This window comes from Lineus longissimus, chromosome 9, assembly GCF_910592395.1.
Source record: "Lineus longissimus chromosome 9, tnLinLong1.2, whole genome shotgun sequence".
In the NCBI taxonomy this organism is placed as follows: domain Eukaryota; kingdom Metazoa; phylum Nemertea; class Pilidiophora; order Heteronemertea; family Lineidae; genus Lineus; species Lineus longissimus.
The window spans coordinates 12,252,088-12,270,172 of NC_088316.1; the positions used below are offsets into that span (position 1 = coordinate 12,252,088).

The following is an 18,085-nucleotide window of genomic DNA, read 5'->3' on the forward strand; positions in this document are numbered from 1 at the left end:
GTTTTCTCTTTCTCCTAGTTCTTGTTTGTCATATCAGAAAGCGATCACGGCTCCGCACCCCGATTTTCAACAAGATAGTGTAATATTCAGAGTCGAAAAAGGTAAAGTGCAGTATGTACTTCATCTTGGCTGATAGTGTTCTCATGAGAAATAAGCGTTGCTTCATCAATAACTTCCCTTATTAACTGATCGTCTTCCCCACCATTTTTGCCCGTACACTCAACACTGGCCACAGTCTTCCTGCATGAATGTCTATACACTACAGCCTTGTTCTTGCAATTTTGCCTTTTGTGTGTAGCTATGGCACGTTGGTATGAACTTGAAATTTGGTACACATGACTCCCTACGTCATAAATTAAAGAGTAAGCTCTAGTGAACTCACACAACTGTTTGACATGGGGGAGCCCCCCCCCAAACCCCGTCCTTCTGACATATTTAGCCAGTACATCCCCCAAACCCCCTCCCCGTTCTCTGAGAGTGACATGTTTTAGCCACTACATTGGGGGAAGGCCCCCTAACCCCCCCCCCCCATTGGACTCTAAAAATAGAATTCCTTGGAGATGCTGAACCATAAGGCCCCATAAAGAAATAGTCCCCACCCGCCCCGGTAGCTGTCTCATATCTGCTGACAGATGCAGCTCTTTGTGGTGAAATAATAATTGAATTTTCCACTTGCTGGCCTAGATATTTGTGTATGTTTCTTCACCAGTTAGTTAACAACGAATTTTTGTAGCTTGTATATTTTTAATTGTTTTAAACGCGTTTTTTTGGATTCGTTTGGCGCCAAAATCAAGATTGGCAAATTTACAATCCTGACACTAGATGTGCTGATGTCGTTCTGGCACGGTAGATGCTAAATCGGATAGCCAGGTGGTACGGGAACTCCTGCACCCTGACCACATGACCTACATCAAGGAATTCCTCTATGGGTCAAGTTTGGCAGAGTTACCAGAAATCACGTGAAGGCCCCCCCCCCCCCAATAATTGCGTCACGAGGAAGGAAACAATGGGATGGGATTCACATCCGACGTCGTAACTGTGGGTGCGTCATAAATGCAGGATCGGCCAACGCGTGGCCCATATGGAATGCGACAAAACTGTACCGGAACAAGAATTGTAATGGGTCTGCACAAATCTTTTCAGATTCGATGGACATGATGGATATGTGCATTTTGTTTACACTTTACATACAGTGTATACGTAACCATTAGACTCACCACGTTGTGTGAATTATAACCTTTGACACCGAATTTCGGTCCGATCTGATTCTCGACTTGGCCACCAGGGGGCCAAAACTAAAAAAGGTAAAAAGTGCAATTGCTCGCTTATTAGTGACTTGTTCTCGATGATATTTAAGGTATGTACTCCAAGCAAGGATACATCACATATCCTACAGGTTTTTGATTGGACCTTTCTTTCAAGATCACAGAGGTCAATTGACTGGCGTAAATTGGCTGTTTGACTTTGAGTGTAAATGGCACGTTTCTTAACCACTAAGGCTAACAACTTGAAACTTGGTACACATGACCCTCTAGGTCAGATAACCTCTGATACTGAATTTCGGTCCAATATGATCCTTGACTTGGCCACCAGGGAGCCAAAACTGAAAAGGTTCTCGAGCATTTTCACGCATTAGCTTTGGTCCTAAATCACATGAAAACGCGTATTTTTGGATTTACCAAAAAGAAAAAAATTTTAAATCACGGTTTTTAGTGATTTGGGGCTCTGGTTTGAAATATTTTTTAAGGTGTGGCCTCAAGTGCTTGGAGCAAATCCTGTGCTAATTACTGACTTTTATTCATTGATAAAATAAATGAGGTGAGTTCTTGTAGAAAGAGGTGATCCCAGCCTTTCCAGTGGTGAACAGCACCAGTTGGTCATTCTTTGATAAGTGCCTTGACTTATGCGTGAGTCTACTGTACATGTAGACACCGGGCACCTGAACATATTAAGAAAACTGAGGTCAATATGACCTACTTTTAAGGTGTACGTAGGTCAGGTCATGAAATCCAATGTCTGCACTTTGTGATCTTCAAAATTACATCATTGATTGATATGATGTGATCAAGCTTAACATAGAGCTTAACATTTTGACCTTGACCTAGTTTCCAAGGTCAGAAAGGTCAAACTCTAAAATTTCACTGAAAGTGGCACGTTTTGACACTTATATTCTCTTTGTCACAGATTCTTCGAATCTTAGAGTTATACCTACATTGGGTATCTGTACATGTTGACCCAATTTGTGTCAATTGTGGCCTAAGACTTAGTTTTCGAGTTCAAATATCAATTTAACCTCCTTGTCCCATTTCATCTACTACTAAATGTTTCCCAGGTGAGTAAAATGCCCCCAGGGACATTTCATTATCTATTTTTTGAGTCAATAGGCATGTGCAGGGAAATGTGCATGTATACGAACATCATCCTGATTTACCCCTGATTTCCTCAAAATGTTATGTATGACATTGAACAAAATTGAATAATATCTGCATCAAAGTTGCAGTACCCCTAACCCTAACCCACCCCCAGATTCTGGTGGTGACGCAGCATGTGACATAGGGGTGTTACTAGGGTCTACGGTGCATCCATATTGAAATGCTGATCAAGCAGTCCCCGGATAAGGAGGTTGACGATTCTGATGAAAGAGACACCTAAAGACAGTGAGAGTAGCTTAAATCCGGGTTGAATATATTTTCAATACAGCAAACCTGATGCCGATTGTGTTTTAAATGACGTAGGTGCTTTGGCTCGATATTCAAAAAGGGTTATGGGGAGCCGTATTCATCAACCATGGGAGTCAGCCTCGCTCGGTTAACTGACCGGGATATACGGTCATGGGAGCTATAATATTAAAATGTATAAAGTGTCTGTGAACTTCCCTTGCAATATGTTTCGATGGTGATCTACGCACAACATGTAGGTTACAGGCCTATGCCCTATTATAGACAATGCATAGCTATACACTAATCGTACATGTTGTAGATGGATATGACTCATCGCTATACCATGTAAGCTTATACATAAAACACATACAGATTAAAACTGACCTGGTTAGTTTGCATTTACAACTACACAAGGGAGCGAACCCGCCCTTCTGACCAGGCCCGAGAGTGCGCGATGAGGCGAGTCTCGGGTGAGTTCAGATAAAGTTCGTTCAGATGAGAAAAGTCATCTTTACATGGTGTTTTTTAACTGAACTGGTCTCGATCCCGATCAAACATGCATTGTGTAAAGAGGCCTTCTATTTCTGGAACATCTTGAGTATAAATCAAAGTATTGAGGATGACAGTCACTGGTGCTTGTTATTGACTCGGTGACTAACATATGGCCTGGAAAGCGAGGTCTATCTATATATCCCGGTTACATGACATGACACCATTTTCCCGATCAACTTTCATTTTGATGAGTCAGTAGTTTGCGACACTACCAAGTCTTCTTCAGGACTGTACCAGAGAAATCTTCTTCATGACTGCACCAGAGGTAAGCCTATACTGTGAGGATTATGAAGTTTAGTTTTTACTTCAGTACTATTCTAATCGCCCCTTTAAGGCAGCAGCAGACGGGCCTGCATCGTTTTAAAAAATATATCTTTTGCTTTCCAGACAGTAACAGGGCCGGTGTTGGACTTATAAGGGTTTCACACCCTTGTCACTGGGGGACAGGAATCCAGGTAATTTAGACAAAAGTAAATTGGACAATGGTAATCTAACCAAGGTAAATTAGACAATGGTAATCTAGACGATGGTCATTTTAGACAATGGTAATCTAGACAATGGTCATTTTAGACAATGGTAAATTAGACAATGGTAAACTAGATACAAAGATAAGTAAATTAGACAATGGAGTACTATCTTATTAGGAAAGATATTCTCTTTGGGAGTTGGCATGATCTTAGCCTTAAGTTTTACTTGGTCACAACACTATGTTCGTAACCAGAAGTGTCGATAATAGGAATGGGCGGCTTTAATATTACTTCATCATGTTTGTTCTTCTTCTAGTTCATCAGTTGACTATTTTGCTGTCACATGTTCAGTGCTTTGTCAATTTCATTTCAGCTCTTAGATGGTAGAAAAACGTGTTATTTGTTATTTTTAGTACGCACAAGTCCTGACGTGAAAAACCTTTCCCGCCAAGTGAGTGCACACCAAGATCTGAGTTCACGTTGGTCACCCTGCTATTATGACGCAACGTCATTTCCATTATCGTCGCAGTAGTGGGGTAATCGAGTGCCATCAGCGTGACGTCATCGTGTAGGTTTTTCATCACCGTGCATCGATCCATACAAAAACAATATTTCTGAAACAAATTGGGCACACTGCAACTGAGGCCCCCTGGACACACCTCTGTTGTAGATAAGCAACCTGAGACAACATTGTTTCCTGAATTGCACCAAATATAGTTTGGCTGTTGAACCTTAGTCCTTTGTTAGTGCAATACAAATGTATGTGTTGTTTTTAATTCTGCTTCAGAATCTGAATGACTTGGACTTGATTGTGCTGCACCGCTGATTTCCCGATATTTGATCACCATGGCAAATGTTGAGGTAGGTCATATCACAATATTCACAAGTGAGTTTTGACTAGCTTGTCTGTGGATCGTGAATTCTGTGTTTATAGTACCTCATGTACATATATCTTGCAGTCTTTTCTTAAACAGTGGTGAAATTGTAATTTAGGTAACTTTCTTGGTCAAAACCCCCCCCCCCCCCAATCACAACTATTTTTGCTTATGCAGAGAATATCATTGACAAATTAATGGCTTAATTCGTTACTTTTTAGAACCTTGCTGATGACATTCAAAGGATGAATATTCAGGTATGTACACTAATGCAAATTATGATGAACACGGGTCTTCTTCAAACTCACCAACTCGTATCTAGACACTTTATTTACCGGTACCTCACTACAAATCTACTCTTTTCTACTCAAATTCTGCACAAATTCTCTAAAGTCAAAGAACACGCCGTTCCGTTCTCACGTGCCGCTACCTCGACAAGTCCCAATTAAAGCGGCTGTCACCTTCAACTTCTATATGGCATGGCGCGCGGCCACCACAAAATTACAAATTACAAATCATATTGCATCTTAACATGATCTTCAATTTCATGTTTAAAATGTTTATTTTGGTTCGTTCAGTTTGGCTTGTTTCATTTGGCTCGTCTCAACTTTTGTATACTATCCTGAGCAAATGTGCGCCTAACAGTACACCACTCAATAGAGGGCAGTATGAGGCCACAGTTCGATGTCGTCTGATAAATGCCAGTTTTGAAAAATATTCAGAAAATAAAAACCCGGCTTTGTAAAAACATTCTCGGTCCCGTCAAAGATATATACATGTATCAAGATTGGTGGAGATCTGCCCATCGGTTTAAGAGAACATGATAAACTATTTATGATTGGCGCGAGCGCCGTTTTTGAAAGTGTTCTAAGGTTTGCTCTGTGGTTGGCTCATGGTAAGGAATCCCACTAGAGAATACCGGTGCCGGTCTAACCCAATCTTATCTCCAACTTGTACTAATGAATATCAAAATCGACAGGAAAAAGAAATTCTTGCCTTCCTCTTTTTTTAGGAAGGGGATTGTTTCTTCATACATGAATATGAAGGAGATGATGAGGGAGACAGGGAAAGCAGATTTCTTGAAGCTGTAAAAAAGACATTGGAGGAAGATGGATTTAAACTAACCCTGAGTAGATGGAAGCCTACACCAGGGGAACCGGAATGCAAGGTTCTGGAGAAAATTCTGACCCTGGATCATGCCAAGTTAATTCTTGCCTTCCCTGAGAAATATCTCTGTGAGGAAAAGCTGGTGGCAACCATTGATAAGGTAATTCATTTCTACTGAAATCTTAATGCTATCTTGGCAGGCTAAATATTAGGTGTGATTTAACAAATTTTGTATGAGTATTATTTATTATAATCTCACCCCTAATGAAAGGGCCAGTCAGCTTTGGCTTATGAGACACTCTAATCTTTTCTTCCAAACTCCTATCTCTAATGCCAGGCGCCTGGTGAGAAGGCAGTTTCTAATCTAGCCTATTATATTTAACTTCCTTGCGGCTAACAAACCGGCCACATCAGTAAGAGGTTACCAGCGGGCCTCGGACTTTCAACCTTCTGTAGAATGAGTGACACACCTGAAACTTCTGTGGTGTGGTGACCTAGTGTAGGGGAGGCTCCCTAGCGATTTTGGGCCCAACCCTAATACCAAAATGGCCGCCAGGCCGCCATCTTTGTTTTCGCATTCCGCCCCATAACTCAAGAACCAATTGAGTGACAGACCTGAAACTTCAGTGGTGTAATGACCTAGTGTAGGGGAGGTTCCCTATCGATTTTTGGCCCAACCCTAAATCCAACATGTCCACCAAGCCGCCATCTTTGTTTTCTCATTGAAGCTCACTTTAACTTGCCGGTTTGTCAGTGCCTATTTAGTCTCCCTCTAGGAGGCATCTTAGGATTGTTCGTTTACAATCTATGTTGCAGATCCTGAAGCGAGGGCTACACTTCATTACAGTCATAATGTACAGCGACAAGTTTCTGGAACTTCCTGCTGAGTTGAGGGAGTTTGATATGAGGAGAGTGGAAGTGGACAGAAAGTGGATGGAAGCAGATGACGCCGAAATGGATAAGATTGCCCTGACAGCGAGTGATCTTCATCCATTTATCAGAGGTGCGAGATGGTGTTGTTGATGATGGAGTAGGCTCAATGCATTGTGGCTACACACCACTAATAGATTTTAAGCCATTTTCCTTTAGACATCAACTGCAACAACTTTTTCCCAATATCTCACTCAAACCTAATATTTGCAGGGCAGAAAGACCTCACCCAGGGCAAAAATCCACAGAATTTTTGATTGATTTATATGGTCATGACCATGATAATTTCAGGGTTTGGGGGTCTGAAGTTTTTGGGGTCATTTTTGTCTTAATTTAAAGCCTCAGCGGGTTATTTGATCCCCAAATCCACGCCGGTGAACACATGAGGCTCAAAGTTCATCAGAATGTTCGCCAGAAACAACTTTAATTCATGATATGAGAGATTACTTCATTCTGATTGCAAAGATAGCACCGTTAAGTCAAATTACTACTGGATTGAATAGGCATGTTGTTTTTCTGATGGTGACATTGTTAATCTCTTCACACTGTGGATTCATTGCTTACTGATCTCTTTCAGATGAACCTGAAACAGTTGATCTAGCATTTCTGAACTCGGGGATTGGTCTTGCTTCGTCCTATCATTTTGGTTATCTCCAGATGATCCTCATGCCTGATAAAAAGGTTTCAGGTAAGTGTAGTTAAGCTTGGTTATTTATTCTAAAACACCAGAGTGGGAATATTTTATTTTCATAATGGACAATGTATGTAGCCTCGTTTTCACCACAGAGGTTTGGATGAGACAACCCAAATCGCTTGCGTTGGTGCAAAATGTGGATGCAATTCAAAACCAATTCAAACCACGTTGTCCGTTGGCAAGGCACGTTTTGTAACTGCTGGAGCTATCGACTTGAAACCTGGTTCATACGTTCCCCTATATAATGACACATGGGAAACCAAATTTCGGTCTGGTTTGATTCCTGATTTTGCCACCAGATGGCCAAAACCAAAAACACAAAAAGTGCTATATCTCCCGAACTGTGACATGTAGGTACTGTGAAAGGTAGGTACTGGGACACATAGATAGGCCTTCTGGGACACATAGGTACTGGGACATGTAGGTACATGGACACTAGGTATAGACCCGTCAGATTTGCCTCCCCTTCCCACTCTTTGAAAAAATATCTTTTTCCTTGTTACATGTATTTTTGCGGGCTCCTTGACACATCACAAATCTGTACAGTAGTCTCTTTAGGAATTCTGTTTCAAGTCAACACTCAAGTGATGAGTGACAGAGTGACAGTGACACTGTCTGCCATGACTTTAGTAAACAGGTAAACAGGATAAGTCATGACTTATCCTGTTTCTTTTTTGACAATTACAAAATAGTAACTTATTTCATTTCGTTACTGATCACTCTAATTCCACTTTGTATTAAAATACTGCAGGTTTTGAAGACAGAATCAGGAAGTCGGAATGGAGAAAGAATCACCCTGAAATTCTAGACAAGAACATTTCTAAGAAGATGATCATTGTGTTTCCGCAGGACTGCAGGGAACCAAAAGAGATGAGTACTGATCCTAAAATAAAGCCCAATGATCGTATAACGTTCTATGAAAACAAAGTGCCAGTGCTTAGGGCAGGGATCGATAGGAAATATGACTTTGACTTCCGGCAAATCAGATCAAAAAATGGTGAAGAGGTCAGTACAGTCAAGAATTATTGATAAAGACTAGTCTACGTGAGTTCTTGGTGCAATGCATTAACCAGAAGGTGTCAGAATGTATTTGACACACTAACTGTTGTTATTGGGTGAAGACTTCTTGGAAGCTGCCAGTGACAGAAATCAATTCCGAAGGTCCCTCGCCCTTTTGATAGCTTAAACCATCATGTTGCACAAAAGAAGGAAGAAGAAGATGTAATTGCAAAAATCTATTCATAGTGATGTAGAGGCCATGTAGAATTAGTGGAATGAGCGGAATAAGCAGAATGAGCTGATTCTGGGCTTCGATCACCTGGAAAAGCCAGTACTTGTCGCGATGATCGTCGCCATGCCTGAACTCTGAAGACAAAAGGAGGTATGGTAATACAGCGCCTCACACGGCTACCGAATGAACTAAACTGTCCCTACAGACCAGTTTTCATGACCTCATTGCGAGTCATGGCTTAACGACTGTAAAAAGCGATTTAAAAATAATCTTTGTGGTGTATCGAACAAATTAAAACTTAATTCCGCTCTTTCCGCTAATTCTACATGGCCTGATGTAGATTAAAATTTCCCACTTTTAATGCATTGTGTCTGACATCAAGGGAGTTTCCAAATCACAATTGTTTTCAGAGTGATGTCATTTTATCATTTTCTACGTGATGGCTGCTGTTAAAATGAGCTGTGTGTGGCATGATTAGTGCTGGCATGATAAGCTCACCGTAGGGGAGTCTATATGACACCACAGTGTCCGTCGTCGTCGTTGTCTGTATCCTGTTTCAAAAACAGTGGCACGTTTCTTCACAGCTAGGGCTATGAACTTGAAACTTTGTACACATGACCCCTTAGGTTAGGTGACCTTTGACAGTGACTGTCAGTCTGATCTGATTCTCGACTTGGCCACCAGGGGGCCAAAAGTTAAAACCTAAAAAGTGCGATATCTTGCTTATTAGTAACTCATTTTTGATAACATTTTTACGACAAGTACTCCTAGCAAGATATCGAACACCGAATTTCAGTCTGATCTGATTCTCGAATTGGGCACCAGGGGGCCAAAACTGAAGAGATAAAAATAGCAATATTTTGCTTATTAGTGACTTGTTTTCAATAATATTTCTCTGGTAGGTACTCCAAGCAAGGATACATCACATGTCATAGAGGTTTTCGATTTGACATACTTTTCAAGGTCACAGTGGTCAAATTGTACGAATTGGCTGTTTGAGTCTAAATGTGGCACGTTACTTAACTGCTAAAGCTGTTGAGGTGAAACGTGGTACACATGACCTTCTAGGTCTGATTCCCAACTTGGCCACCAGGGGGCCAAAAGCGGAAACCAAAAAAAGTGTGATATCAAAAGTGAGAGTGGTCATTATTAGCTGCGTGTTAAGCACTTGACAGATTGGTCATGTCAAAGAAATTTCACTGATTCATTCAGGAAAGTTTCCTCCGTAATGTTCTACAAATATTTTGAGGACAGGTGCATCAAAAATCAGATGCCATAAAATCATGCTGACTTACATGTGAGAAAGTATGTTTTTCTGACATGTTTACCAGGTGCGGCATTCGGCTTGGTACAAACGTTGACATCATTTTTTTTCCCAGATGACGACGTCATCCCAGGCCACGTGAATGAATGACGAATTCTGCGATTTTCGCAGTGATATAACTCATTGTATTGTTTAACATTATAAAGATGTCAAATTAGAAAATGTTGAAAATGTCAGTTCATCTTTAACCTCTTGAATCCCAAAACTTGAAAATCCCGGGATCCCAGGGTGGTCACGTGGTTGCGAAATTGGGTCTGACTTTCACGATGTATAGCACCCGCGTACAACCGCCAAAGTCCGGTAACGAGGCGCCATCCACCCAGGCATGCTCTAACTGACCCTACTGTACATCAAACACGCTAAAACAAGCAATAAACTAGCGTCCAAGCTCAAGGGAATAAAAATATCACTGAGACTGACCTGTCGGTCGTTGAGAAAAAACGTTATTTCAAAATGACCGACTGGTCGGTCACCGGGATTCAAGAGGTTAAGCCAGTAATGTGAGAGTGTTATGCATGACACATGTATGTCTTTCTCTCCAGTCTTTCTATGGTGTGGTCTACTTCTTCAACATTGTTCAGGCCTTGACCGAAATGAGGGATGATCCTAACAAGGACTTCTGTAATCTATCTGAGGAAACAATGAAGAAAGAAGGCAAATACTGTTTCGAGAAGTTGAGGCTCTTTCTGAAACACACTTCACCAAAGATTCCTGAGGAGACCTATGAACTGATTGAACACAATCCTGAAAAGATGCCAGGTGGTAGGTTTTTTTCGGATCTCAAAATGAAATTTTTTTAATGCTTTGTCAGTAGTCTTGCACACTGTTGCACAGTAGTAGACCAATTAGTATGGTTTTTTTTTAAAAACTTTTTGGCTCACCGTAAGGGGAGTCTATACGATAGCACTGTGTCCGTCGTTGTCGTCGTCCGTCGTATCCTGTTTCAGAAACTGTGGCACATTTCTTAACCGCTAGGGCTATGAACTTGAAACTTTGTACACAGCACCCCCTAGGTCAGGTGACCTCTGACACTGAATTCCGGTCCGATCTGATTCTCAACTTGGCCACCAGGGGGCCAATGGTCGATATCTAAAAAGTGTGATATCTCCCTTATTAGTGACTTGTTTTTGATGAAACTTTTGTTGTAGGTACTCATAGCAAATATACATCTTATATAATACGGGTTTTTAATTTGACCTACTTTTCAAGGTCACAGAGGTCATATGGCGTAAATTGGCCGTTAGAGTGTAAACTATGGCACGTTTCTTAACCACTAAAGCTATGAACTTGAAACTTGGTACGTATAACCCCCTATATCACATTGCCTCTGGTGCTGAATTTCAGTTTGATTTGATTCTCAACTTTGCCACCAGGGGGCCAAAAGTGGAAATCTAAAAAGTGTGATATCTCGCTTATAAGTGACTTGTTTTCGATAAAATTTTTATGGTAGGTACCCTTAGGAAGAATACATCACATATCGTACGGGTTTTCAATTTGACCGACTTTTCAAGGTCACAGAGGTGATATGGCGTAAATTGGCCGTTAGAGTGTAAACTATGGCACGTTTCTTAACCAGTAAAGCTATGAACTGGAAACTTGGTGCATATAACCCCCTACATCAGATAACCTCTGATGCCGAATTTTGGCTCGATCTGATTCTTTATTCGGCCACCAGGGGGCCATAATGGAAAAAGTAAGAAGTGCAATATCTTGCTTATTTTTAATGATTCGTTTTCAATAACATTTTTATGGTAGGTTCTCCTAGCAAGGATACATCACATATCATATGAGTTTTTGATCTGACCTGCTTTTCAAGGTCACAGAGGTCAAATGGCGAAAAATTGGTCGTTTTATTGTAACTATGGCACGTTTCTTAACCACTAAAGCTTTGAACTTGAAATTTGATACACATGACTCCCTACGTCATGTAACCTCGGACACCGAATTTCGATCTGATCTGGTACTCAACTCGGCCACCAGGAGGCCAAAACTAAAATAGGTAAAAAGTGCAATATCTCGTTTATTATTGACTTGTTTTTGATGATATTCTTATGGTACTTACTCCAAGCAATGATACATCACATGTCATACCGACTTTGGTTTGACCTATATACTATACATGTACAATGTTTCTTAATCTGGATGAATTACAAAGCACCAGATATCTATACGGTGAGCACAATGGCCACTGGCCATTTCATTATTAAATCTTTTAATTTAATTACAATGATTAGATTGTTCGAACATGATTCTTTAAGTGTGGCAATGTTTATCTGTGGTCACTTGACTTGTTTTTGATGTGAGAGGGTCATTGTTTTAACTTACCTCACTCATTGTTTTTTTAACCATTTGAGTTGTTTTGATGGACCTGGTTGCTGTGATATCTTTAAACAGGTTGCCTAGGCAGGCCAGGTGTAGTTTTTTAGGCTTTTGACCAGCTTGTGACAGTGAAAGTTTTGTGGTCAACATGTTGCCTCGGCAAAGTACTGCATATAAAATGGTTGAAGGCAAAAGGCAGACCGTCACTTGAAAAAAACTTGAAATGGATGGTGAATGGGACTTCAGGGATGGTGTCTGGTCTGAGTGCGTGACAATACATAGCGTGTACGTGTGTCAGTCAAAGATGTGACACACTGCACATTGTCAGATGTGTTTAATGGTCTGGCTACATGAAAAGAAAAAAAGGAGAACGTGCTGTTTATACATGCCCCTGTAGCTGTTGTCAAGAAAGTGAAATGTCAACTTTCCCGCAAATTCTTCTTGGTAAACGAACTTCAATTTCCTGCGGAATTACGTCCGACAAAATGAACCAATCAAAACTGAAAATGTATGATTGGTCAATTTACTTTCTTTGTGTGATCTTCAAATGTATGTCATTGACTAATCTGAACAAGTTTAACATTGTGCTGGGATTTTGACCTTGACCTTAATTCCAAGGTCACAGAGGTCAAACTCTAAAATTTCACCGATACTGACACGCTTTGTCATTATTTGTCCCAGACTCTTAAAATTCGATTTTGTAGACACCTAATAGTCATCTCCATACGTTGACAAATATTCAGGTCAATGTGACCTATTTTTCAGGTGTAAAGAGGTCAAGGTCATAAAATTTTGTGTGGGCCACATCTCAAGAAACATTTTTAATGTGCAGTGATCTTCAAATGTATATCATTATTTGATCAAGCTTAACATAGTGGTTGGAAAATTTTGACCTTGACCTTATTTCCAAGGTCACAGAGGTGAAACTAGGTGTAACCTTAACGATCCTTCTTCCTTTCATTGACAACAGGTGAGCACATGGCCCCTGGCCATTCCATTTTTCAGTCAATTTTAAAGATTAAAAAAGCTTTTATGTATCAAACGCAACTGTTTTGTTCCCATAAGCAGCAAAATGTTGTACCTTTCTTCTTTTTTAGTGGGCAAGAAATTTTCCAAATACATAAACATAACAGCTAAACCCTAAGGGTCATGAGGGCAAGCTTGATAACATTGAATTCTATGAAACATGATTCATGGCGATATGAATAAAAACTAGCAAATGCTTTTCTCTAAAAATCAATGTACATTTACAATAGGCCTTTCAGTACAAAATTGAAGTAAAAGAATTTGCTAGTCTTTATTAATATCACCCGATGCTGATAGGGCTAAGCCAGTGAGGGCAAATAAACGTGATGCAAACAAGGTGCTTAACTCCAACTGATCAAAATCGGTCTTTATTGCCAACAGCACCTTCCATGCGGAAACTCTTCGATCTGCATTCATGCCAGCCCAGTATTATTCCAAGACTCTCCATTTTTAAGTCTAAAGCCTCATCATGATGCACGTCCCTTATTTTTCAGAGAATGCTCTTGCTGACAAAATCTTTGACTGCCTCAAGAGAGGTCCAACCTTAGCTGATCCCCCTAAAGATGCCACTAAAGCAGGCGAAAGGGAAACCTCAGATACGAAGGCTCGTGACCGTAAGACCAATGTTCTGTGCTCTATAGAGTCCCTCTCTAGCCAGAAGATGCCGGAAGATGTAAAAGCATTCATACAGAGCGATGAAATCAAGCGAGATGAGTGTATTCCTGGAATGGCGGAAATCGACTATTACACGAAGCTGATTGAGAAGTCTAGTAGACTGTTCATGGTCTTGACAGATGAATTTGTGGAATCTGAATGTTTCGAATTCGTGTTCTACTCTGTTTTGAATCAGGTTTTTGAAAAGAACGATAGGAGGTAAGATATCCTTTTCAATGAATGAAAAGAGGGCTTCCAAAGTCACCAACAATGTGAACATTACGGCAAGTCTGCACTAGAGATCTAAAGATTATTACTACCTGATATCCTTCACATTTCCGTTATCAGTATTAATTACGGCTCATTCTACCAGTTGCCAGCATGAGGTCCATTGATTTGCTTGGCAGTGGCAGCACACCAGTAAGCAATTTTGTTTACTCCCAGACCAAAGGTAGATTACGTAAGATTGCTACAACTGCTATCAGAGTAATCAGGATTATGAAGAAAACTCAGAAAGAAGGACGTCAGAGATAAAATGTTATTGGTGAAAGTTTCTCTAGTGGACTTGGCATAATGAATTTTTCAACAATCTCTTAAGTCGCTTACCACGTACAAAAAATTGGCTTCGGTTTCGACAAACTCTGCTTGACTGGACACCTCCAGCTGCGGGACCAGAAAGCCTGGAAAACTGTTGCGCTAAACATCATTCTAGACAACCTTAGGAGTGGTGTAATCCGTAGACAAAGCTGGTTCAAGATTTTTTGGTATAACATGTTGATATAATCCAATGTCTTATTTCAGGTTCTTGGTAGTTCTTGACTGCCTCCAGAACATGATGGGCCACCCAAAGGCACTTGAACTACGTTTGTTCTTCTCCTATATTAGCGTCAAGGATTGTAATTGGGAGGACAAGGTCAAGAAAGAGCTTAGAGGTCAGTCAAAAAACTAGTAGTCGAAAACGAAGTATACCTGGTAGTCTATCTAAAACTTCCTCTGATGATTGATATTAAAGGGAACTGGAACCGCCGAGCGATTTATTCAACTTTTCGACTTTCACCGCCCGAGAAAGTCAAACTTTCAACTTCCTATTCGAGTTCAGATTTGTAGCTCCGCCCCCAGTGCCCGAGCATGCGCAGTTCAATTTTTTATTATTGAGAATCATGTGAGAATCACGTGAGTCATGCGATCTTTCATTCATGAGTTTTCGTAGTAAATTCCATAGTAGTGACGTCACTCAATGATTGACAGCTAGGCGCCATGTTTCATTCATGCCTCGTTCTGAACACCCGATACGCGGGAAATGAAAACGAGGTCATACGAACTGGCTTGGCGGTTTCAGTTCCCTTTAATGGGTAGAGCAGGCACATGTTTGCTGGTCTGAAACACTAAGAAGGAGAAATGCCCTGCTTGATGTCTGCATGTAGGAGCCTGTGCAACCTCCTCGACAAGACATAGACTCACAGGGCAGCAGTTTATTTGTCATAACCGTGCAAGAACCTCCAGGTGATCCAAATTGATTCACCACTTGGCCACCAGGGGGCCAAATTTTGAAAACTTGAAAAGTGCTAATACTAGTATTAGTAGTCCTTTGCTGCCAATTTGCCTGAATTCCATTTCATGAGTGCCTCTAAGTGCAACGCGTAAAATTCCAGGCTACATTCCTGAAATTTGTCAACATCTAAAAAATAAATACTGAAAGCCACCAAAGTTTCCCATTAGTAATCCATATGAAGTACTGAACATGATGAAGGTCTCTTAAAAAATGTTGAAAAGAACTTAATGAGAAGAAAGTTTTTCAGAAACAGTTCTTATAACCCTAAAGGACAGTTGGCAGCTCTAAACATGTCACCCACATCCTCAATTTGACTTTTCTTTCAAAGTCACACATGTCAAATCGACTTAAATTGTCCGTTAGGTTTTTGTAACTAATAATACAACTCTCAGTTGAAGTTAAACCGGTGAGCACAATTGCCCTTAACCATTTCATGAATTCCACTTATTATTTAATTTGGTCCTTTACAGGTGACAAGTTACCTGTGACAAGTGACCTGCAGTTCCTAAACATGGGAACTGGCTTCGCTATGAGTTGGTACTACAGATACTTGAAATTTAGGATGCCAGGTAAGTGTTATTTGGCTAGGGTGAGGCTAACCGCAGCCAGAAGGGGTTGTTCATCACCAACGCTCTGATTTTTCGGATCAGATCTGGTGTGTTGGGCTGGGTAGCCGTTGGGCTGTTGCTCTGGCATAACACCCTCATGAGAAGAGAATAGGAAGATGACTTGAAGAAGACATGTGACGCGTTTTAGCAAAACCAGTCGCATGTCGCACATAAGATGAGCCTAGATGACACAAGGAGATAATAGAAGAAATTGATGTCGTCAGATTACACAAAAAGCCGACAATAGTGAAATGAACAAACAGTCCGTCTCAACCTGCCAAGCTCAGAGCGACATGCGACTGGTTTTGCTGGAACGAGTCACACATGGTAGTGTCGAAAGCTAGTCTCAATAAAATTGTATGTCGATTTACAAAAAATGGTGTTATTTTATACATAACACCATCATATACAATGTGTTTTAGTCAGTTTTGCTTAAAGTAAAAAGACCTGCCCAAGGTCACTGACATTTAGTCAATGTCAGTTGTGAACCAACATTTTCTAGTTTAGAACTGTGGCATAAACCACTAGGCAGAAACCATGTTCGAAATGAATGTCGTTTTTTTTAATTCCATCAATTACAGTAATTGTTGACTTGTTCCGCAATTGTGAATTCTTGATGGAACAGTTTCAAGCGGGAAGGATGTCGCACAAGACGTTTATCCTACAACCACATTCTTGTCTCGTTCCCGAGTCGGTGACAAATGCCGATTCAAAAATCCAGAAAATTGAAAACAAGGACATCAAAATGCCGAAAATCATGAAAGCAACACGAAACTATACTCCAACTCTATATAAAATTACAGACGAAAATGGCACTGAGGTGAGGGTTCTCTTTACGGCAGTAGTTGCGCTTCCACCTTGTAAATCCCCGTGTTTTTGCCCTTCCATCTTTGAATTGCCGAGCTTAAATCTGTAGTTCCTTAGCACGGCGACAGATGGCGCGTTCGATTTCTGTAATTGCTGTCCCTACGGCGCATGCGGGATTCACACTTTCTAACCTCCATCATTTACAAAACACAGGAGAGGTACTAACTGCAGCGGCACCTGTCGCCGCATCACAACGGGTGTCGAAAAACCCAGGGATTTTGGATAGGTGGAATTAAGAGTAGTAATATTGCACATTATGTGGACCAGGCACTTAATGGTTATGCAAAGGGTAACTAAAAAGAATTGGATACCATTTCACCCGATTAAACATGTTTTCCTTGCTTTAAATTGGTCAATCTCTACGTACTTTAGTTGTTCATATGTTTAAGAATCAACTACAATTGGCACCTTAGCATTGCAACTAGCATCGGCTTGTGGCTAAAATCTTCAGTATAAAGATATATTAAGGCCTATTAATATCGAAATTATTCCTTTCCAGTATTATGCTTTCCTGGAATTCAATACCCAGGCTGATACAATGCACAGAATGTGTGATCGTGGCTTGCTGACCAATTCAGTCATGTTGACAGAATGGGAGAGATTCTTCAACAAACTGAAGATGCTCATTTGCCATAAGAAGGAACCAATGCAGTTGAGAGAGAGGCTGACAACTATTGAATACGATGGTGATTATTTATTCTTAAATTTTGGTGCATTGTGTTTTGTCCCAACGAAACTCATCCAGGGGCCTGAAAGATTTTTGACGCGAGGGAAGTTTTTTTCAACGCTGATTTTGAAGGACTAGCATCGAAGCAATGCCTGGTCGATTTTTTTAGCATATTTCCTGAGATTTCAGAAGATAACAGTTTATGGGGATTTACAGAACCAAATTCTATCTTTTGGGAGATATTTCCGAAATTGAATTTCAAGCAAATTTTATATGCAAACTCAATTTCAGGAATACATTCCTCATCAGATTGTGCCCTAACTATGGCTGCTTTTACCCCATTCAGGTTTTCTATTGCTTGTGGGTTGTCTTCCTGGACTCATGCATGAAGAGGGATTCAAATATGGATATTTGAGTCCGGTATTTTTTTTTGGCGGCTGCATACAATTTGTACACCTTGTTTGTGCCTGCATGTGCTTAGGCAAGGCGGTATTGGAAATGTTGACAATTTTCTTTGAAATCGCAAACCACAAAGAATATGAAACTTTGTGT

The 18,085-nt window shown here is 40.6% G+C and overlaps 1 protein-coding gene across 8 annotated transcripts in view; it reads left to right on the forward strand.

Moving 5' to 3' along the window:
- The window catches only part of LOC135493862 (uncharacterized), a 27,204-nt gene continuing 9,119 nt past the window's right edge, over positions 1-18,085 (forward strand). Inside the window, exons 1-14 of one of the 8 annotated variants that reach the window (XM_064781483.1) lie at positions 9-101; positions 3,600-3,667; positions 4,467-4,540; positions 4,776-4,811; positions 5,567-5,821; positions 6,478-6,664; positions 7,169-7,279; positions 8,037-8,290; positions 10,383-10,602; positions 13,680-14,058; positions 14,641-14,771; positions 15,862-15,960; positions 16,581-16,819; positions 17,366-17,552. In XM_064781483.1, coding sequence (XP_064637553.1) covers positions 4,526-4,540; positions 4,776-4,811; positions 5,567-5,821; positions 6,478-6,664; positions 7,169-7,279; positions 8,037-8,290; positions 10,383-10,602; positions 13,680-14,058; positions 14,641-14,771; positions 15,862-15,960; positions 16,581-16,819; positions 17,366-17,552 — 2,113 coding nt within the window. In that variant the 5' untranslated portion in view covers positions 9-101; positions 3,600-3,667; positions 4,467-4,525. Of the gene's footprint in view, positions 102-3,344; positions 3,478-3,523; positions 3,668-3,689; positions 3,712-4,107; positions 4,248-4,466; positions 4,541-4,775; positions 4,812-5,566; positions 5,822-6,477; positions 6,665-7,168; positions 7,280-8,036; positions 8,291-10,382; positions 10,603-13,679; positions 14,059-14,640; positions 14,772-15,861; positions 15,961-16,580; positions 16,820-17,365; positions 17,553-18,085 lie in introns of those variants that run through there. The other 7 variants (XM_064781491.1, XM_064781486.1, XM_064781485.1 and 4 more) reach the window with 7 other exon arrangements.